Here is a 22,245-nt window from a genome sequence, read left to right on the forward strand (position 1 = left end):
TTAAAAAATAAGAGGAAGAAGAAGAAAAAGAACAGAGGGAAGGGGAGAAACAGCAGTAGAGGCTTTGAGGTGGGAGGAAGGCCAATGCTGCAGAGTTATGGAAGCTAAGAGGTGGTTAGGGAGGAGAGTGTTTTGAGGAGGGAAGAGCTGCTTGCTTGTGTTCCGTACTGCAGAGAGGTTGAGTAAGAGGAAGACAGAGAAGTGTCCATTAGATCTGACCATGTAGAAGTCCTTGGTGACCTTGGAAAGAAGATAAGGTGGAATGCTTGGGTCAAATTAGATTGGAAAAGGCTGAAGGAATTAGAGTCTGAGGATTTCTAGTCAAATTAGCTTTGATATAAAGGATAATGAAGAGTTTTTCTGGGAATGAATACGGAGGTCAAAACATTTTTTGTTATTTGAAAGCTATTAGGTACTTTTAAAAAAACTTAGAGGCCGGCGCCGCGGCTCACTAGGCTAATCCTCCGCCTTGCGGCGCCGGCACACCGGGTTCTAGTCCCGGTCGGGGCACCGATCCTGTCCCGGTTGCCCCTCTTCCAGGCCAGCTCTCTGCTGTGGCCAGGGAGTGCAGTGGAGGATGGCCCAAGTGCTTGGGCCCTGCACCCCATGGGAGACCAGGAGAAGCACCTGGCTCCTGCCATCAGATCAGTGTGGTGCGCCGGCCTCAGCACGCTACCGCGGCGGCCATTGGAGGGTGAACCAACGGCAAAGGAAGACCTTTCTCTCTGTCTCTCTCTCACTGTCCACTCTGCCTGTCAAAAAACAAAAAACAAAAAAACAAACTTAGAGAAGTACATATGTTAGTATACAGTTTGAATTTCCACAAAAATAAACATCTGTTTGATCATTTGATCAAACATCTATTTGATCATTTCCACAAAAATAATCATCTATATGATCAGTACCCAAGTTAAGAAACAGAATAGTACTAGAGGCCTGCTTGTGTTCCCATCTATGGCCCTACCCCAAGGATAGCCACCATCCTGTTTCCTAGCACTATGGAGTAGTTTGCCTGTTTCTGAATTTTATATAAGTGGAATCATTTGTTATGTATTTTTTTTTTTTAATTTTTTGACAGGCAGAGTGGACAGTGAGAGAGAGACAGAAAGGTCTTCCTTTGCCGTTGGTTCACCCTCCAATGGCCGCCACGGCTGGCGCGCTGTGGCCGACGCACCATGCTGCTCCGATGGCAGGCGCCAGGTGCTTCTCCTGGTCTCCCATGGGGTGCAGGGCCCAAGCACTTGGGCCATCCTCCACTGCACTCCTGGGCCACAGCAGAGAGCTGGCCCGGAATAGGGGCAACCAGGACAGAATCCAGTGCCCTGACCGGGACTAGAACCTGGTGTGCCGGTGCCGCAAGGCGGAGGATTAGCCTATTGAGCCACGGTGCCGGCCCATTTGTTATGTATTTATTTCCTCCTTCTTTCACTTGATATTTTAAGATTCACCTGTTCCACGTATCAATAGTTTACTCATGCTTATGTGAACATAGTATCATTTACTTCCCATTTCTGTTGTCGGTGGACAGATTGTTTCTGGCTTGTGACTATTACAATAGTACTTCCTTAAATGTTCTTGTAGACATCTTCTGGTGAGCATAGTTCTATTAGGATTATACCCAGAAATGGAATGGCAAAGCCAAGGAAATAAATGTGTGTTTCTCTCTCTCTGTTTGTATAGTATACATCTTGTACTAATTTGCACTTCCACCAGCAATGTGACAGTTCCAGTTGCTCTGTATTCTTTTTTTTTTCATTTGACAGAGAGAGAGAGAGAGAGAGAGAGAGAGAGAGAGAGAGAGAGAGAGGTCTTTCTTCCATTGGTTCACCCCCCAAATGGCCGCCACGTCCTGAGCTACGCCGATCCGAAGCCAGGAGCCAGGTGCTTCTCCTGGTCTCCCATGCGGGTGCAGGTGCCTAAGCACTTGGGCCATCCTCCACTGCCTTCCCGGGCCACAGCAGAGACCAATTGCTCTGTATTCCAACCAACAATTGTTAGAATCCCTTTTCCATTTTAGCCATTCTAGTCATTTTAGTGGATGTTTGATGATGACACATTGTGGTTGTAATTTGTATTTCCCTCATGACATGCAAGAGAGACCCTAGAACATGCTTGTATGCTGGTGGGAGAGTTCTAATTGAGACAGAGCCAAAGGCCAGCGGTGGGTAGGCTGCAGAGGTAAATCAGTCGATTGATCATTCTTGTTATTAAAGCAGGTATCTCTTGTAACCTGCAGAGCATAGGCTTCGGGGTCTAAGTAACCTGGTAAAATCTGGGGTTTTCTAGCCTCTAGCTGTGACCTTTAGCCACTTCTCTGAATCTTGGTGTTCTCCCTGGAAATAGAAAGAAGTAATCTGCCTTCCAGAATTGAGAGTCACATGAGATAACACTCATGCAGTGAAGTACCTAGCTCAGGGCCTGGTGGCTGAGAAGCATCCTTCTGGTAGACAATGGCTGCTTTCTTCTTTGCTTATCAAAGTATATAATTATCAATAATTTCAGAGAGGCTTAGGTAAGCCATATTGATAGGCTTTTCATAGCCCTTCCTTTCAAAGCCATTGCAACTGTACTTTAATTGCTTTTTGAGGATAACATGTAAGATGAAGCTCAGCCCATTCTGCTTTAATGATCCACAACACAGGATATTTTCCTTTGTGGACTTAACAGCACAGATGCTTTTTAGCCATTACAGGAATGTGTTAGAGACAGCAGGTGTACCACTTTCCATGAGCCAGGGATGATTCTGTAGTACTTACCATCCGGCCACAGTCATGGTCAGAAAGGTACACTTTTTGAGGTTTGGGCATTGCAGTGAGCATTTTTAAAGGATTTTTGTAGGTTGTAGCTGCCTCTGCATCCATGTGAAGCCTGTTGTTGCAGAGCAGTTAATTAAAATCAGAACAGCTTGGATGAGAACCTTGGGGACTTTCCTGCATTAGTTCTTAGTGGTTAGCAAGGTGGTTTTGGAATTATATTGCATGCAAGGCTGCATGACCCTTCTGTTCCCCTCTCCCCTTTGTGGGAAAGCCCACAGCAACCACTGATCCGCTTTTAAAATTACTTGCCTCAGGCAGGTGAACAAGTAAAGAGTGTTTTAAAATTACTTAGGAATCTAGGAGTTGATAGGGAGAAATCACATTACCCTCTTGCTTCTGTGACCGTACTCAATCCACCGAGAGTAGATTATGTATGTTATGCTGTGTTATTAGTACTGTAATTTGCAGTGTCTCCCAAGAACTACAGCATACCCGTCAAGCGGACTCAATCTTATGGCCATTCTTGCCGCATTCCTTATTCTGCGTGGCTTGTCCACAGGCAGTTTTGTGGTTCATCATTAGCCCCACGTCTTCCATCTTTCTTTGATTTAGGCAAACAGGAAGAGGAGAGCCTAGCAGGTCCCAAATAAACTCAGTAGGGTAGCAGTCAGAGACTGTTTTCAAGGATTAAATTGTTCAAGTCCTCTTTTCAGAAGAGGGTGAGGGGTGTTTGGGAAGGAATTTGCGAGCCCTTAGTGAAGATGTGATTTTTTTTCCCAAGATTAGAAGGAGTTTTGTAGTTCAGAGAATGGTTTTTCAAAGTTCCCATCCTAGGAGAAGTGTGTACTACACAATGTTTGTGCTTTCAGTCTTTTAGTAACCTAATCAGATGCCGTGTGTGTATGTGTGTGTGTATGTATGTATGTGTATTTAGGGCTGAGGGGTGAAAAAACATTTGAAAGAGAAAAGTGTTTCATTTGTATGGCATTGTTAAAATCACAATCTTTTGCCTTCCACCCCATGAAGGAAATGCTGTATATAATCACTATATAGGCTGAAGGAAGTTTGGCAAGAGAGACCTTTTAACTATGTTTCTTTTTAGTATTTAAATATCTGTCAAAAAGAGTAAAAGTCTCATCTATTGACTTTGGTAAACCTGTTCTGTTGGACTGAACAGGTCTAAGGTAGGTTGGTAAGGGAGACTTGCCACCTTCCCCCTTCTCCCCATAGTAACCACCTTTCTTTCCCACATTGATTTATCCCAGGATAGGAATTCATTCTCCACTCAAACATGGAATCGGTGGGATAACAGAATGACAAATTTCAGGTCTTCTCGCAGTACCAAGTCCTCTTTTTTAGAGCAGCCAAATACTTGAATAGACTTGTGTCAGAGATGTTCAAAGGAGGCACTTAAGGTTAGAGACAATGAAAATAGTGTGAAAAAGATGGGTTCTGTGTACTCCCAGCCAAGGAAAAGCTTTCGAAGACTACGTTAACAAGATGGCTCAGTTGGTGGGCCGATGTTGCACAGTGAGCCAAGCTACTGCTTGAGCTGCCCACATCCCCCACTGGAGTGCCAGGGATCAAGTTCCCCCTCTGCTTCTGATCCAGCTTCCTGCTAATGTGTATCAGCAAGTGATAGCTCAAGTACTTGAGTGTCTGTCACCCATGTGGGAGACCCTGATGGAGTTACTGATTCCTGGTTTTGGCCTGGCTGAGTAGTGACTCTTGTGGGTATCTGGGGAAGGAATCAGTGGATGCAAGATCTATTTTTCTCTCTCTCTCGTGCTGACTTTCAAATAAATCAATCTTTGTTTTGTTTTGTTTTTTTAAAAAGACCCCATCTTGCTACACTGCTTTTCTAGGTGCAAAGGCCTAATTGAAATCCATACGCTAGGGATCTGGTTGGAAGCACTTTTCGTGGCATATGGATTTAAGCAATATACACCTTTCCAGTCTTATTCCTACTGATTGGCTTTATCAACTGGGTTCTGCTCACTTTATGCAAAGTCCTTACCTCTTAGGAAAAATTTACAACATGTAGATTCTTTATGTGGAAGGAAAGTTAATGTCCATCATGTGGTTAAATCTAGCCCCTCTCCATTTAATTTCATTCTTTTGCCTTCTCTTGCTAATGCTATAAACTTATCTGAGTTACCTCTGCCTCCCTCTAGTCTGGTAAAAGAGGTGACCTCCTGCCTTGGAGTGGTCCACCACCCAGTCTCATCACTCGGTCACTTTTCTTTCTACCCCTGGGTCTTATTCCCATCGTTCTTTGCCAGCTTCCCTTCCTCCACAATCTCTTAGTCTTTTGGGGTTTCCTCCGTAGTCGGTGACTATGTCCACATTTCTCTTAGTGAGCCTGGATACTCGTTAGCTACTGCCATCTCTCTTCCTTTCCTTGACAAGTTTCTTGTATGAATAACTTATTCTTGAGATCTTGCACATTCTGAATTCTCATTGGTTTCCACCCTATAGTTACTAGCTTGTTTCTTCCTCACTGCTCAGGCAAAGAACGCAGTCAGCTTTCCTAAAACCAGGTGTGGAAGGTGTTTCCCACTTCTTGTATCAGTATCTTGTATCTGCTTCAGTCATCACTGTAGTGGTCACTTCACTTCCACTTGGCCTCAGAGGCCAGCTGTTCTCCTCTGCTTTCTGCAGGTGTGGTGCTCTCAAGGGCTTTCACAGACCCTCCCTCTTCTCTTCTAGCCCAGACCTTCTCACCAGCCTTCTGCCCCACTCTGGCTTGATAGTCTTCTAGTAGGCCGGGGACCTGGGGCCTCTGTGTGCCCCCAAGATGTGTATGGTTAGCTGTCCCTTGGTGTCTGAGGAGACTGGCTCTGAGAATTTTCCCTTCCCTCTCCCACATACCAAAGGACACAGATCCCAAATCCATTATATAAAAATGGCTTAGTGTCTACATATAACCTAGCATATCCTCCTCTATATTTTAAATAAACATCACTGTATTACTTATAATACCTGAGATAACGTAAATGCTATGTAAATAGTTGTTAATGCTATCTTGGTTAGGGAATAATGACAAGAAAAAAGCTCTTTAAATGTTCAAATCCACTGCAGATGTGGATACCACTGACTGACTGGCTTTGTGTGTATCAGCATGTCACGTATCTTTTTATTTTTTTAAAGACTTATTTATTATTTGAAAGAGTTACACAGACAGAGGAGAGGCAGAGAGAGAGAGAGAGAGAGAGAGGTTTTCCATCTGCTGGTTCACTCCCCAATTGGCCGCAACGGCCAGAACTGCGCTGATCCGAAGCCAGGAGCCAGGGGCTTCTTCTGGGTTTCCCATGTGGATGCAAGGGCCCAAGGACTTGTGCCATCTTCTGCTTTCCTAGGCCATAGCAGAGAGCTGGATAGGAAGTGGAGCAGTCAGGTCTTAAACCGTTGCCCATATGGGATGCCAGCGCTTCAGGCCAGGGTGTTAACCCACTGCGCCACAGCGCTGGCCCCAGCGTGTCACATATCTTAACCTCCATATGCAGACACATGCCTCCTCCTGAGGGCTGTGTACAGTAAATGATTCCACTACCCTGTTGTGTAAAATCAGAGTCCCCAGGATTTATCCTAGACTTCCTCTTCTCTCTGCCCTCAGTCAGGTCGTTGACACATATTGGCAAGTGTCAAAGTTGTGTTCTCTTACGGGTGTATCCACTTAGCCTTGCTCTTTGCCAATTTGTTCTCCACACTACTCGCTGCCCTAAGTGTGTGCTCCAGCATGCAAACAAATCACAAAACCTGACCACCTAAAATCCTGGTTTTGTCCTTTTTAGGTATAGGATAAAGTTCAGATTCCATACGTTGGAATACAAGATGTTTCATGGTTCCTTGTGTTCTTTTTGTACCCTCGTCTACCCCCCACCCCACCTTTTATCCAACCAAGCATTTTATAGTTTCTTCTTCTTCTTCTTCTTCTTCTTCTTCTTCTTCTTTTTTTTTTTGACAGGCAGAGTTAGACAGTGAGAGAGAGAGAAAGGTCTTCCTTTTCCGTTGGTTCACTCCCCAAATGGCCACTACAGCTGTTGTGCTGCGGCCGCTGCGCTGCGCTGATCCGAAGCCAGGAGCTAGGAGCTTCCTTTTGATCTCCCATGCGGGTGCAGGGCCCAAGCACTTGGGCCATCCTCCACTGCCTTCTCGGGCCACAGCAGAGAGCTGGACTGGAAGAGGAGCAACTGGGACAGAATGTGGTGCTCCAACTGGGATTAGAACCTGGGATGCCAGCACGGCAGGCAGAGGATTAGCCAAGTGAGCTGCACTGCTGGCCTCTTCTTTCTTTAAGAGTCAAGCCTTTTAAAACTTGCTGTCACTTTCTACTTTAATTAATTAATTATTTAAAAGGCAAATTTACAGAGAGAGGAGGAGAGACAGAGAGGTCTTCTATCTGCTGGTTCACTCCCCAAATGGATACAGAAGTCAGGACAGGGCCAGGCGGAAGCCAGGAGCCCAGAGCTTCATCTGGGTCTCCCACATGTGTGCAGGGGCCCAAGGACTTGGGCCATCTTCTGCTGCTCTCCCAGGTACATTAGCAGGAAGCTGGATCAGCAGTGGAGCAGCCAAGTCTTGAACTGGTGCCCATATGGGATGCTGGCATCGAAGGAAGAGGCTTAACCCGCTACACTACAGTGCTGGCCTCTATAGTTTCTTGTCATGGTGCATGCTGTTTGTTTTTTCTTGAAAACTCTTTGTAGTAAATGTCCATTCATTCCTATCTCAAGGTAGGGTATGTGACACCTCATTTAAGAAGTCTGTGGCCATACTGTGCCTCTGTGGAGCTGGTCACTTCTGTCTTAGTAGTCCATCTCCACCCATGTCTACTGTGCAAACCAGTGTTAAAGCATTGAACAACCTGAAATTTCAACTTTTTGTTTGACATTTCGAGTTCTCCTGTTAGACCATGAACTCCTTGAGGGTATATACTTTAACTTAGTCACCTAGCACTGAAGCCACTGGCTAGGCGTTGGCTTCAATAAAGATTGCATGTGAAGGTGAGTGAATAGAGGTTTTAACAGGAGTTAGTCAGTCCTTACAGCCTAAAGAGCCAAGTGGTAATTGTGATGAAATCCATAGGTTTGCTTTCTACCTTTGCATACCTTTGTAGTTAAGAACTTTATTATGGTGTGATAGCAACAACTAATGTCTATTTGGTGCTTTATGGCCTACATAATGTCCATAGGAGAAAAATGAAGTACAGAAGGGGTATGACTTGTAAGATGTAAATTATAAAGCCAAGAAGTAGTAGAGCAGGACTGGCAACTCAGGCCTTCTGATGCCAGAGCCTATGTTCTTTTTATTGTTGCATACTGTCTCAGAGGGGTTTGTCAACATGTGATTTAAAGAATTACAAAGTTCCTTTTTCAGAAGCTACCACTCCTTTCTTTTCCCATTGTTTTGCCAACAAAGAGCTCATTTATTTATCATGCACACACACACAAACGCGCTGTGTGAAGAACTTTTTAGAATTCATTAGAACTGTCAATAGTGAGTAAGGCAGATTAGATCCCGGTCTTTGGGTATTTAGATTCTCTTCAGATGGTACTTTCACTGAGTCAGAGAAAAGATTTTTTGGTGTGTAGAAAATTGCCATTGTATGGTTAGTTAAGTTTTAACTATTGTGTATGCTTCATTATTCAATACTCCTTGTTGAGCCACCTGTCTAATTGGGCACTATAAGACTGTCACATTCTTTTTCATGAGGTTCACAGGCAGGTGGGGGAGATAGGTGTTAATCAGAGGTTCCCCTAAAAGAGAATGAATTATATCACAGGTGCACTGGAAGCAGTGTTAGAAAGGTAAAAAAGCCCCAGAAAAGTCAACAGACCTATGATTATAACCTGTATGACCCAGGATGTCACTTCCCCATGCCAGGCCTCATTCTTTCCCCTTACAAAATGACCAAGGTTGGACCAGTTCACTTCTTTGTTCCTTCTAACTTACCATGCCTTTGAACTATGAAAATGCTTTTGTTAGAACAATGAGTCAGGAGACAGAGAAGAAAGTACCATTATTTTGTGTAGACTGATTATTGAATGATAACACTAAATGTTTCACCTATTGTTTCTTGAGCAAAGAGTACAGGCTCAGAATATCCAAACTGACTGCATTAGTCTACTGGAAAAAACACTCCTCGTGTACTACAGCAGTGCTCCGCATTTTTCTGGGCCCTGTTGCAATCTTTAGGTTATTTTGACATTTGAAGGATTGGATACTCTTTGCCCTGTCATCATAAAAATCATCAGCCCCCTTGTTCCCAATACCTATATATTTGATATGTAAAATGAAGTTAATAATCCCAGACTTCTTAATAAATCCACAGAAGCACTGATTCAGCAAGGAAGCAAGCATTTGTTGAGCATCTGCTACACGTACAAGGTACAGAATGGACGTGAAAAATAAGTAGCACCTGCCCTAGAGGAATTTATGGCTTAGTGGTAGAAAAGAAAGGGTAAACAGATCTGCAAAAAACTGTTACAGATGTAGTGATACAAGTTTATCTGAGGTTAGGGATACAGATGGAAGAATAGTTCTGTTGTCTCGTGGAAGGAGATATCAAGGAAAAGAAGGTTAGGTTTGGAGCTAGATGACCTGGAATTTTGGAATGTCAGCTCTGTACAAGAGTATTTCAAAAAGTTCATGGAAATGGAGTTAAAAGATGTTTATTTTAGGAACTGATGTTATGGTGAATCAATTTAAGCTGTCGCTTGCAATGACAAGATTTCATGTCAGACATCTGGTTTGTATCCTGGCAACTCTACTTCCTACTAATGTGCCTGTGACAGCAGAAGATGGTCCAAGTGTTTGGGCCCCTGCCACCCATGTGGGAGACCAGGATGGAGTTCCTGGCTCCTTGCTTTGGCCTGGCCCAGCCTTGGCTATTGTGGCCATTTGGAGAGGGAACCAGCAGATGAAAGATCTCTCTTCCCCAACCCCTATGGCCTCTCCCCTTCTCTGTTGCTCTGCCTTTTAAACATAAATATTAAATTCCTTTTAACAAATATTTATTTATTTATTTGAAAGTCAGAGTTATAGAAAGAGGGAGAGACAGATCTTCCATCTGCTGGTTCACTCCCCAGATGGCCACAGTGGGTGGGACTGGGCCAGGCCAAAGCCAGGAGCTAGGAGCTTCCTCCAGGTCTCCCATGTGGTTAGCAGAGACCCAAACACTTGGGCCAGTCTCCTCTGCCTTTCCCAGGCCATTAGCAGGGAGCTGGATCATAAGGGGAGTGGTTGGGACATGAACTGGTACCCATATGGGATGCTGTATTACAGGCAGTGGCTTTACCTGCTACGCCACAATGCTGGCTCCAAATATTTAAAATTTTTGGAAGGTGTTTATTTTAGTACAAGAATTTTTAAACCTGTGCATTTTTTTCATAATGTGTATTTTCTGTGTCCCTTTTGAAGGCCCCCCAGTACAAGGATGTCAGTATTTTTCCACCACTGTAAACTTATTTCTTAATTCCATTTTCCATGAACTTTTTGAAATCCCTTTGTATGTATTGGCTTCCTTCTATACATACTAGTTGTATATTTAACTTCTTGTAGGATCAGTTGCCTTAGCTATATAAAAGAACTAATATATCTTCCTTATAGTCTATCTGAGTGTAGAATTGTATGTGTGTGTATGTGTGTGTGTGTATGATAAAGTTCTATTTGAGCTCTAGGGACAAGGCCATGTTCTTGAGTAAAGTTGTTAAGCCAGTTGTAATTGCTAAGGTAAGAAAAGATTTTATTTGAAGTTAGATCTCAGATTAGAGCCACTCATGGATCAGCATTGTTTCAAAGGTAATGTGCCAGCTTGACAGCCGGTCTTGTCTTGGCAGGTCAGGAGTTTGTCCTCACTTCTCAGGTGGAACAGCAGCCGTGGTAATAGAAGAGGTGGCCAGAAGTCCATGGCCCCTGAGAACTTGCCCTCCCCTCAACCCTGCAAGTGTGTATTGCTCACCTGGGCAGTAGAGCCGTGTCTTAACTCTGACCTTTTTTCCCTTCCTCCCTTGTACCAGATTTTATCATGTGGGCAACCTGCTGCAACTGGTTCTGCCTGGATGGACAGCCTGAGGAGGTACCACAGTCCCAGGGAGCCAGGACGCAAGCCTATTCCAACCCTGGGTACAGCTCCTTCCCTTCCCCAACAGGCTCAGAACCAAGCTGCAAGGCCTGTGGGGCCCACTTCGCAAACATGGCCAGGAAGGTAAGTGCTAACTTTTCAGCCTGCCCCTGCCATTATAGCCTCAGGACCTCAGGCAGGCCCACCGACCTCTCTCTGAATGCCTGCCACCTTGCCTCTGCCTGTGGAATGCTGATGTCCCGGGCTTGTCCCTTTCATTAAAATGTTCAAGAAAAACCAACCAAGAGAAAGCTAAGTATCACAGCATAGGTTGGGTGTCAGAAGAACTAAATTCAAATATCAGCTTTGCCACTTACTAGCTGGATGGTTTAATCTCTCTTGAGATATGGTTTCCTCATGTATAAAATGGAAATGAGAGTAGTAGCCGTCTCTCAGTGTTGTGAGAGTAAAAGTCGAGAAGCCAGGTTCTAAGCACGCTGCTGGAACATAGCAGGCACTCGATGTTACTGCCTTTGTTAGCTGCCATCATAAAAGGCCTGACTGCAGGTAACTTGTTCTCTTTATTGAAAGCAATGCCTAGGGTGCCCCGGGTGCATCAAGTCTGGAGCTTGTTTACTCTAGTGGATTCATTTGAAATACTTGGGAGCCATGCTACCCACGTCAGCGGGCAGGAAGTAAAGCTATTGGCTGGTGCTAGTCTGTGGACTGGGCCATCCTTTTCACAGTGCGCAGAGGCAGCCAGTTTTCTGTGGTCAAGCATGGAGGGGGCAGAAGGTAAACTTGGCCTGTGTAAGGAACTCCTGCAGTCAGCCTTCTTCACAGAATGAGGTTTGTAGCCCAAAGCTAGCAGTAGGATGTGATTTTACAAAGATAATCATGGGAAATTGGAGAGGAAATAGTACTTTTAAAGCTACCTGCTATATGGAAGGGATTCTTTTCAGGAATTAGTCTTTTAAAAATATTTTTTTTTGGTTAATTGGAAAAGCAGAGAGAGAGTGTATCTTTCATCCACTGGCTTACTCTCCAAATGTCCACAAAGCCAGGAGCCAGGAACTCCATCCTGGTCTCCCATGTGGGTAGCAGGGATTATCTTGGGCTATCTTCTGCTGCTCTCCCAGAAACATTAGCAGGGAGCCATATCAGAAGCTGGTATGGGATGCCAGCATCACAAGAGGCGGCTTAACCCTCTGTGCCACAATGCTGGGCCTGAATTTAGATTTTTAATTTCATTTAATCATCTTAACAGGTTTCAGAATCCCCCAAGGGCAGGTGTTCGGCCTGCTGGTTAAGATGCTTGTTAGGACTCCCATGTCCCATATCAGAGTGTTTGGATTCGACCCCCAGCTCTGGCTCCTGATTCGAGCTTCATGCTGATGTAACCCTGGGAAGATAGTGGTAGTGGCTCAAGTTTTTGGATTCCTGTCACGTGGAAGATACAGATTGAGTTCCCAGCTCCAGGCTTTGACCCTACTTAGCTCTAGCTGTTGCAGGCATTTGGGAAGTGAACCAACAGATGGGAGCTCTCTATGTCAGCCTCTCAAAAAATGTGGAGAGGGCCAGAAATGTGGCACAGTGGGTTGTGGTACAGCAGGTTAAGCTATCAGTGCTGGCACCCTACATTGGGGTGTGGGTTCAGGTGCCAGTGTGAGTCCTAGCTGCTCTGCTTCCAGTCCGCCTCCCTGCTATGGGTCTGGGAAAGCAGTGGAAGATGGCCCAAATGCTTGGGCCCTTTGTCCCCGATGCGGGAGACCCAGGATGGAGTTCCCTGGTTTCTGATTTCTGCCTGGCCAAGTCCAGGCTGTTGTGGCTTTCTGGGGAGTGAACCAGCAGATGGAAGATCGTTTTCTGTCTCAATTTCTTTGTCTATTGCTCTGCCTTTCAAATAAAAAGCAGATGGAAGATCTTTTTCTCTTTGTTTCACCCTATCTATTGCTCTTTCTTTCTTTCATTTTTTCTAAGGAATTATTTATTTGAAAGGCAGAGTTACAGAGAAGCAGAGGCAGAGAGAGCGAGAGAGGTCTTCCATCCACTGGTTTACTCCCTAGAGAGCTGTAACTGCCAGAGCTGTGCCAATCCGAAGCCATGAGTTTCTTCCAGGTCTCCCACTTGGATGCAGGGGCCCAAGCACGTGTGCCATCTTCTACTGCTTTCCCAGGCCACAGCAGAGCTGGATCAGAAGTGGAGCAGCCAGGACTTGAACTGGAGCCCATATGGGATGCCAGCACTGTAGGCAGCGGCCTTACCTGCTACGCCACAGTGCTGGCCCCATGCTCTGCCTTTCAGATAAATAAATAAATAAATAACCTCTGAAAAAGAGTCCATCAAATCACATTTTTCCCTATGAGAATCTGAGTAGGAATGGGGAACTTCTGACCTCCGGGTTATATAAGGTCCCTGAAATAATTTGGTTTGGTCCTGACACAGCATTCGCAGGCAGGACTTGAAATTCAATAATCTTTAGCAGGCTGATTTAAAAAAAAAAAAAAAGATGTATTTAATTGAAAGAGTTACACAGAAAGAGGAGAGGCAGAGAGAGAGAGAGGTCTTCCATCTGATGGTTCACTCCCCAATTGGCCACAATGGCTGGAACTGTGCCGATCTGAAGCAAGGAGCCAGGAACTAGGAACTTCCTCCAGGTCTCTCATGCAGGTGCAGGGGCCTAAGGACTTGGGCCATAGCAGAGAGCTGGATCGGAAGTGGAGCAGCCGGGACTCTAACTGGCACCCATATGGGATGCTGGTGCTTCAGGCGAGAGCATTAACTGCTGTGCCACAGCATCGGCCCCATCAAGCTGATTTTTAAGTTGATAATTTTGTGTGGCCTGCGAGTCATATTATAAATATCCAAATGACCCTTGGTAGAAAAAAGGTTCTCCAACCCTAGATTAAGACTTAAGGTTTAGGGGCCGGCGCTGTGGTGTAGTGGGTGGAGCTGCCTCCTGCAGTACCAGCATCCCATGTGGGCACCGGTTTGAGACCCGGCTGCTCTACTTTCAGTCCAGCTCTCTGCTATGGCCTGGGAAAGCAGTGAAGGATGGCCCAGGTGCTTGGGCCCCTGCACCCGCATGGGAGACCTGGAAGAAACTCCTGGCTCCTGGCTTCAGATCTGCCCAGCCATTGGGGAGTGAACCAACTGATGGAAGACCTTTCTCTGCCTCTGCCTCTCTGTAACTCTGCCTTTCAAATAAATAACCAAATCTTAAAAAAAAAAAAAAGACTTAAGGTTTAAAATTTAAGAGAAAATGATGGTGTCAAGTTTCTGACAGATAGTGTAAGATACATTAAAAACTCATTCTTTTACCTCTGCTTAAGTAGTGCTTCAGGATCTCATAGCTACTGAATGGCAGAGCTGGAGTTCAAACTGAGGTCTCTGACTCCAGAGCTGCCTCCTGGAGGACACTGAGCGTGTCAGGTGCAGATAACAGATTCTAGGCCTGGGTACCTAAGAGCATGACAATGATTAAAATCAGCCCCCCACAATTGATTGGAAAATAAATTATTGACTATCTGCTGTGTGTCAGGCATTGCCTGGGCTAGGAAGCAGAGATGCTTAAAAGGGAGCTTGCAGTAGAACAGGGAAACTGGGACAGTTTACACCATTCTATGAGAAAAGAAAGCATAGCAAGAAGAGCTTTTGAGGAGGTAAGAAAACTTGCGATTTGAATAGTGAGGGATGGCTACTGCTTCCATATTTCCTTGTTACAAAGGTATGAATTAATTTTGAGCACTCCACAATGAATGTTGTGAATGCTAAGGATGTTTTCGCATATGAGGATTTTTCATTTGTAATTTCATGCTCAAGTGGATCAGCCTTCTTATCTTAAGGGTTTGGCATTTAACATTTAACAGCCAGAGGCTTTTAAAATGTCTTTTCTGGAAGTGGTTGAACTGAAACGATTACATGATCCCCCCGTCTTTTTCTTTTTTTCATTATGGTCAGTATTTTCTGAATGCTCATTGAGTGTAAACCACAGATAACATTAAGGACTTTGTAGAGAGAACATAAGTAAGGTATGTCCCCTGTGTTCCCTGAGTTTCCAGGCTTGGAGAGAAATGGCAAGCTGTCGTTTTGCCCCAAGCCAATATGCCATCTGAATTGAGCTCTCCCCCCGTGGTTTAGCAGGGATCTTGGCACCTAGCTTCTTGAGTTGGCCCAGCCTGTGAAGGGAGGAGAGGTTGTGCTTGGAAACATGGAAGTAACACTCAAATCTCAGAGTGGAAAGAGGCGTGGCTTTAGGTATTGGCAAAGCTCAGAGCTGAGACAAAGGAAAGGGAATGAAAGGCGATCATGTTACCTTTTTGTGAGTATTCACTGCGTGCTAAAGTTTTATAATTCTTTATCTCATGTCAGACTTCCAGTAGTGCTTCCACTGGTGGGATGAGGAGGTGGGCCTGACCAGTGCCGGGAAATAGGGGCGAGGCATGGGTGGGAGTTGGGGAAGGGCACAGTGGCAAAGAGAAGCAAGTCAAGCACCCCGTGTGATAGCCCTGAAGGCCGTGCCTGCCTTGGGTGCTGCTTCCAGATCTCCATGTTTGATGCTTGAGTATACGCTGGGTATTTCTGCAAACACGTTGCTTCCAGGAACTCATCTCTTTTATTTATGTATTTTGCATTTTAAGGATTTATTTATTTATTTGAAAGTCAGAGTTACACAGAGAAAGGAAGAGACAGAGAGAAAGAAAGGTCTTCCACCCACTGATTCACTCCCCAAATGGCTACAACAGCTGGGGCCGGGCTGGGCTATAGACAGGAGTCAGGAACTTATTCCTGGGTCTCCCACGCGGGTACAGGAGCTCAAACACTTGGGCTATCCTCCTCTGCTTTCCCAGACACATTAGCAGGGAGCTGGATCAGAAGTGGAGCAGCCAGGTCTCTAACTGGCACCATATGGGATGCCAGTGTCGCAGGAGTCGGCTTTACCTGCTATACCACAGCACCGGCCCCACACATTCATCTCTCAACTACCTTGTTAGGCAGTTGGTCTGCACCATTTGCTGGAATTATACCCAGGCATTTGCTTTGCTCCTGCCCATCAGCAGTCATCTTGTCCCACCTTGTGTGTCTCCTGCCACTGCAGGCTGGGATTTTAGCCTGGAGCAATACCCCACTCCTTCAGGGAGTATTTCAGATGCCCCATTGCTGCACAGTCCGGGTGAGCAGGGGTCTACAGATGCTGGGTTGCTCTTTACATTCTGATCTCGCATTCAACAAGCTACATACATCTGAAGAAAGAACAGGGAGTTGTGTAGATCTGACTGGCTGAGCTACTCAGGCTTTATAACTGTCATGGGCTTGAGTGGTGTCCTGTGTCAGGACCACAGCTTCATGCCATTGGGGCCCCTCTGTGTCACTGTCAGTCATCCTAAACACATTTCCAAGTAGAAAAGCTTTAGATAGGAATGAACCCCCAAATGCCCCCAAACACCCATTTTCCAGCTGCGTGGCTGCTAGTCCCAGAAGTGTTAATGAAGCTGTGTGTCCTTGTGAGTGGTCTCTGAACAATCCGTTGTGTGGCATGAACTGTGTAGGGAAGGAGGGCGCTCCATAGGTGTCTCTGTGCAATGCTTTCCAAGCCTTCCCAGCCCTCACTGGGTGGTACACAGTGTGCCCTCTTCCCGTTACTATGTGATGATGCATAAATGGAAGTGAAATAGAACTCTCTGAACTGTGCAGACTTGGTTCAGGCTCCACTTTGCTGTGTCTGTGATCTTGACTGAGAATCTGAGTCTCTTGGGCATTCTCTAGCTTGAACAGTCTTCTATATTTAGAATGGAGGGAGCAGAAATATTTAGGTTAATCCTTAAGTCACCACAGGATGAAAAGTTTTCAACTTATTTAGAGGATTAGTGAGGGTGCCCTTCAGGATGATCCTGGCATGCTTGGGAATTACCTCTTCGTGGGAGTGTGACCTGCACTTGGCTGGAGCAGAGCTCAGCCAGCTGTCACTCGCTCAGCCTGTGGGCCAGGAGGCCAAGGATTCGTACCCTGTGGGTTGAGCGAGCCTCGTGGGTTGTCTGTGACTGCGGGAGGAGCTCCTGCCAGGCAGTACCAGCTTGCCTGGCGGGCGCTCCTGTCGCCTGACTCAGACACTCTGTACTTTCACAAGCGAGAGCACGCTGATGTCCAGAGGGCCTCCAGAGCTGTCTAAATATTTGCCTTGGACAAGGTCGTATGTATCACTGAGTTCCCAGTACTCTGAGTGGGCCTTTCTGGAGCAGAGAAACCTGGCACCAGCTTCTTAATCTTCCCTGTGTTTCTGCCCCCATTACAGATGTGGAAACTGTCAGAGAGGCTAAGTTACACACTATGAAAAAGATGGGGCAAGAAGAGTTAATAAAAAGGCAGAGCTTTTCAGTTCTAAGGAATTAACACAGCTTTAGGTCCTGTGTCAATAAAATGAAGAAAGTAAACCTTGAATGAGCTGACTAGAGTAGCACCGTGTGCACAGGCACACAGGCGGTCTGTTTTTGACCTGCAGAGCAGTTCGCACCCTCACCCACTCGCCTAGGAGACAGTCAAGAGTGACTAGAGGGCCTGCGCTGTGGCTCAATAGGCTAAACCTCCGCCTTGTGGCGCCGGCACACCAGGTTCTAGTCCCATTCGGAGCGCCAGATTCTGTCCCGGTTGCCCCTCTTCCAGGCCAGCTCTCTGCTGTGGCCTGGGAAGGCAGTGGAGGATGGCCCAAGTGCTTGGGCCCTGCACCCCATGGGAGACCAGGAGAAGCCCCTGGCTCCTGGCTTCGGATCAGCGCGATGTGCCGGCCGCAGCGGCCATTGGAGGGTGAACCAACGGCAAAAAGGAAGACCTTTCTGTCTCTCTCTCTCACTGTCCACTCTGCCTGTCAAAAAAAAAAAAAAAAAGAGTGACTAGAGGAGACCCACGAAGCTTGGGAACCCCAAAGCTCCTGTCCATTCCCTGTCCTGTCCTGTGCGCCTGACAGCTTTCCTCTGCCCTTTGCCCTAAACAGCAGACCTGCTTGGACTGTAAGAAAAGCTTCTGCCTGAGCTGTTCGAGCCAAGTGGGGAACGGGCCCCGCCTCTGCCTCCTCTGCCAGCGCTTCCGGGCCACAGCCTTTCAGCGAGAAGAGCTCATGAAGATGAAGGTGAAGGAGCTGCGGGACTACCTGAGCCTCCACGACGTCTCCACGGAGATGTGCCGCGAGAAAGAGGAGCTGGTGTTCCTGGTGCTTGGCCAGCAGCCTGCAGTCCCGCAGGAGGGCAGGACTCGTGCCTTGTCCCCAGACTTGCTGGAGCAGCAGACCTTCCTGAGCCAGCCACACGCCAGCACGGTCCCTCCTCCCTCGGCCGGCCTCCCTGCGTCACCTGCACAGGCCACCTCTGTCCCCCCGACCCAGGCACAGGAACGGCAGCAGGTACGGGCTCTTGGCGGGCTCATTTTCCTCTCCCGCCTGCCTGGTGGGAGTGGGGTGTGAGGTTGGAGCTGCTCCGCCTGCTGACTCGAGGTGATGTTTTCCAGCGTCAGGTTCCTGCTCTGGCTTTCTCCAGAGGTGATTTGCATGGTACTAGATGGTTTGTGGTTTTTGTTTGTTTTTAATGCATATAATACCCCATCAGGCTTTTTTTTTTTTATGTGTTGTTCCAGAAATATTTTGAAAAAACTCACCATTAACTTTGCAAATTCAGTTCTGTTCACATTTGCCCTCTGGTTTACCTTTGTTGTGGTCTTCCCTGGCTGGATTGGGAGTGCTGATCACCACAGGCATGTGGGAAAACAAGGTCTGTGTGGAGGGAAGGGGCACTTCCCTCACCGCTTCCCTTGCTGGCCGCATCGGGGAGTGGGCATGCCTGGCATGCCCTTGGATTGTAGCTACTTTATTGTTGGACAGTGAGGCTGAGAGACGGTACGCAAAGGGCAGCACGTTGACTGAAATATGGTCCAGGCCCGAAGAGGAGGCACGTGGGGCATACACGGCCTTTGTCCTCTGACAGTCCCTGGGAGAGGGAAAGAGCACAAGCAGACCAACTCTGGAGTGTAGTGAAGCCAGGGGGCATAACTATGGTGTCACGAGTGGTGGTGTCAACAGACCCACCCGGGGGCCTTAGTGACCCTGATATCCGTGTGGCTTGAGCAGCAGTGGGGGAACCCCAGCCGGGAAGACCTGGTTTCCATATCCATTTTTGTCCCTGACTCTTTGGTCACTTAGGGCAAACTTCGAGCCTAGAATATGAGCTGGAGTTAGGAATCCCAGAGTGCACTTGATCTCGCAGGACGTCGGGAGGCTTGAGCAGCGCACTGCCATGTCTGAAGAGCTCTGAGCCACTTAGGGCTGCTCTCCTGCTGGGCGGGGGTGTCAGTTCCCACCATGCTGTGGACAGCTGCTGCCTCTTACTTATGGTCCCCTCCTTTGCCAGGCTGGAGCCCCCTGATTCAGCTCTGGACAAGCACTGAGGCATAAAGGCCAATACGACAGCATAATGTAATCATAGTAGCATCATTTAACACCCTGGTTGGCTTGAGCATGTTTTTCTCTCCAGCTCTGGCTCTTAGTCTGCTGGGCAGGCTTGACCTCATGCTGCACATTCCTCCCTTCACTGATTTTAAGGGCAGTCCTCTTTGTCGGGAGCCAGGAGAGGAACTGGAGGAATTATTCTCCCCTCCAGTGGCTTCAGGATAGGCTTTTCAGTGAAATACTGTAAGCTTGTCATTAAAAAGAAATTTCTCACAGCCCCTGTTCTGGTGAGATCTGCATGTTACAAGCAGGAAAAATAGGCCTGGGGAAGTAAGTGAGTTGTGTGGTGCCGTCTGACAAGTCCTCAAGCCGGCTGCACCATGGATCAGATCCCCTAAGATCACATGCTCTGTCAGGGTTCAGCCCCGTGCCCTTATTGCCCTAGCAGTGGTTTCTGGAGAAGAAAATGAGTACGATAAATGCAGGAGATCTTGGTTTAGCAGTGGGCAAACTGGAAAGCTAAGAGCACACTTCACAGCATGAGATGCAGTTCATCTTTCTAGGAAACAAAGGATATGCAGAAGCTGACCGCTTAGGTAGACATTAGGCACAGAACGGCTCCATTTGGAAACTCCAGGGTGACACCAGCCAGTGAGTACATCTGCACAGTGCTGAGAGAGAGCCAAAGGTGCTGATGAAGATGTTGTTTCAGATACATCCCCTTACATGGTACCAGGTGGATGATCTTGTCATTGCTTGGTGTTTTGTTGCTGCTGTTTCTACTTTTCATTTTATTGTTTGCCTCTTCTTCCTCTTGTTTTAAAGATTTATTTGTTTCAAAGGCAGAATTAGAGAGGCAGAGAGAGAGAGAGAGATCTTCCATCTGCTGGTTCATTCCACAAATGGTTGCACTGGCCAGAGCTGTGCCAATCTGAAGCTAGGAGCCAGGAGCTTCTTTCCCACGTGGGTTTAGGGACCCACGGACTTGGGCCATCTTCCATTGCTTTCCCAGGCACAACATCAGGGAGCTGGATCAGAAGTGGAGCAGCCAGGAGTTGAACTGTGTGTGGTAGCTTTACCCACTATGCCACATGCCAGCTCCTGTTTGCCTCTTCTTGATTAGTTCCCTGTTATATACACATCCTAAGCTGGGCTGAGTGACGAGGTCCAGCAGGTGACTTTGGTTTCCCACATTGTGCCTTTACTGGTACTCCAGGGTCTTTTGGAAAGACCTGTGAACTCAGACACCTCTTTGCTCTGAGCTCACCTCAGGCCCTTGGATAGGAGGGAGCAGGGGCCAAGAGGATCTAGGTAAGGGATTTGTGGTTTAATTGGTGATGGAATTAGGAGGCACACACTTCTGGGTACTCTTTGACAAAACCTAGCAGTGGAATACCCAGGGAGGAATCTTTTTTCTTATTTATTTATTTATTTTACATTTATTACGCCATGAATTCATAAGGAATGGGTTCCAGCAGCTCAGGCTCCTTTCCATTGGTTCTGACAAAGTGGGCTTCTCTGGGTGGAGCAGGCTGACGCTTTAGTTGAACCCAGGTGCCCTTCTCTTTGGCTTCCTTCTTTTTCTGATCATTTTCCTTCACACGTTTCAAGAAGCTATCTCGGCTCTTAGAGTGGTTAATGTGTTCAATACGCACATTTACTCTCTTGGCAAGAATCTTGCCCTTGTTTGTTTACAACCATGCCAACAGCATGCTGGGTAACGTTGTAGACTCTTCCAGTTTTTCCATGGTAACATTTATGGGCATTCCTTTTTGAACAGTACCCATTCCCTTGATGTCCACAATATCACCTTTCTTGTAAATGTGCATGTATGTGGCCAAAGGAACAACTCCATGTTTTCTGAAAGGCCTGGAGAACATGTACCGGGTGCCTCGCCTCTTTCCCTTTGTGTTCGTCATCTTGGCGAATTACTGGAAGATGGCGGCTCCAGCCTAAAGGCCAGGGAGGAATCTTGTAAGAAGCTGGAAGTTTTATTTGGAACGCAACCTCCCCAAGCAGAGGCATTTGTCTTTAGGTTAATAGCAATAGATTTTTAAAAAGATTTATTTATTTTATTTGAAAGGTAGAGTTACAGAGAGGCAGAGGCAGAAGGGGGGCGGTTCCTCTATCTGTTGGTTCACTCCCTAAATGGCCGCAATGGCCAGAGCTGCTCCTATCCAAAGCCAGGAGCCAAGAGCTTTCTCTGGGTCCCTCACATCGGGGCAGAGGCCCAAGAACTTGGTCCATCTTCCACTGCTTTCCCAGGCCATAGCAGAAAGCTGGACGGGAAGTAGAGCAGCCGGGACACAAACTGGCACCCACATGGGATGCTGACACTGCAGGCAACGGCTTTACCCGCTATGCCACAGCACTAGCCCCAACAGCAATAGATTCTTAAAGATTTATTTGTTTATATGAAAGGCAGAGTTACAGAGAAGCAGAGGCAGAGGCAGAGGCAGAGGCAGAGGCAGAGAGAGAGAGAGAGAGAATGAGAATGAGAATGAGAATGAATGAGAGGTCTTCCATCCGCTGGTTCACTCCCCAGATGTCCACTATGGCTGGAGCTGTGCCAACCGAAAGCCAGGAGCTAGGAGCTTCCCCCAGGCCTCCCACATGGGTGCAGGGGCCCAAGTATTTGGGTTGCTTGCTGCTGCTTTCCAAGGCCATAGCAGAGAGCTGGATCAGCAGTGGAGCAGCTGGGACTTGAATCAGCGTCCATATGGGATGCCGGCACTGCAGGTGGCGACTTTACCTGCTACACCCCAGTGCCGGACCCTTTCAGCAATAGATTTTTAGATGCACTGAAATAATGATGGACCAGGTTTGGAGGCAGCTGTTAGCCACGGTGTGTGCACATTTCTAGAATGTGAGAGCAGTGGCAAGACAGAAGAGAGGGACTTGGGTAGTGAGGGTCTGGGAACTGTCTCATTAGGGTCAGATGAGGAAGCCAGGGAGATGTAGTGTGAAGGAGTGAATAGTTTGAAATAAATAAT

The 22,245-nt window shown here is 46.9% G+C and overlaps 1 protein-coding gene and 1 pseudogene across 3 annotated transcripts in view; one reads left to right on the forward strand and one right to left on the reverse strand.

Annotated features, from left to right (window-relative positions):
• RFFL (ring finger and FYVE like domain containing E3 ubiquitin protein ligase) overlaps positions 1–22,245 on the forward strand; it is an 82,079-nt gene that overhangs the window by 50,290 nt on the left and 9,544 nt on the right. For all 3 annotated transcript variants that reach the window (XM_062215946.1, XM_062215945.1, XM_062215947.1), the window contains exons 2-3: positions 10,778–10,965; positions 17,810–18,214. In XM_062215946.1, the coding sequence (XP_062071930.1) occupies positions 10,786–10,965; positions 17,810–18,214 (585 nt within the window). In that variant the 5' untranslated portion in view covers positions 10,778–10,785. The remainder of the gene's footprint in view (positions 1–10,777; positions 10,966–17,809; positions 18,215–22,245) is intronic.
• Positions 20,674–21,194, reverse strand: LOC133777385 (large ribosomal subunit protein eL21-like; annotated as a pseudogene).

The sequence above is a fragment of the Lepus europaeus genome, chromosome 18 (genome assembly GCF_033115175.1).
Source record: "Lepus europaeus isolate LE1 chromosome 18, mLepTim1.pri, whole genome shotgun sequence".
Taxonomy (NCBI): domain Eukaryota; kingdom Metazoa; phylum Chordata; class Mammalia; order Lagomorpha; family Leporidae; genus Lepus; species Lepus europaeus.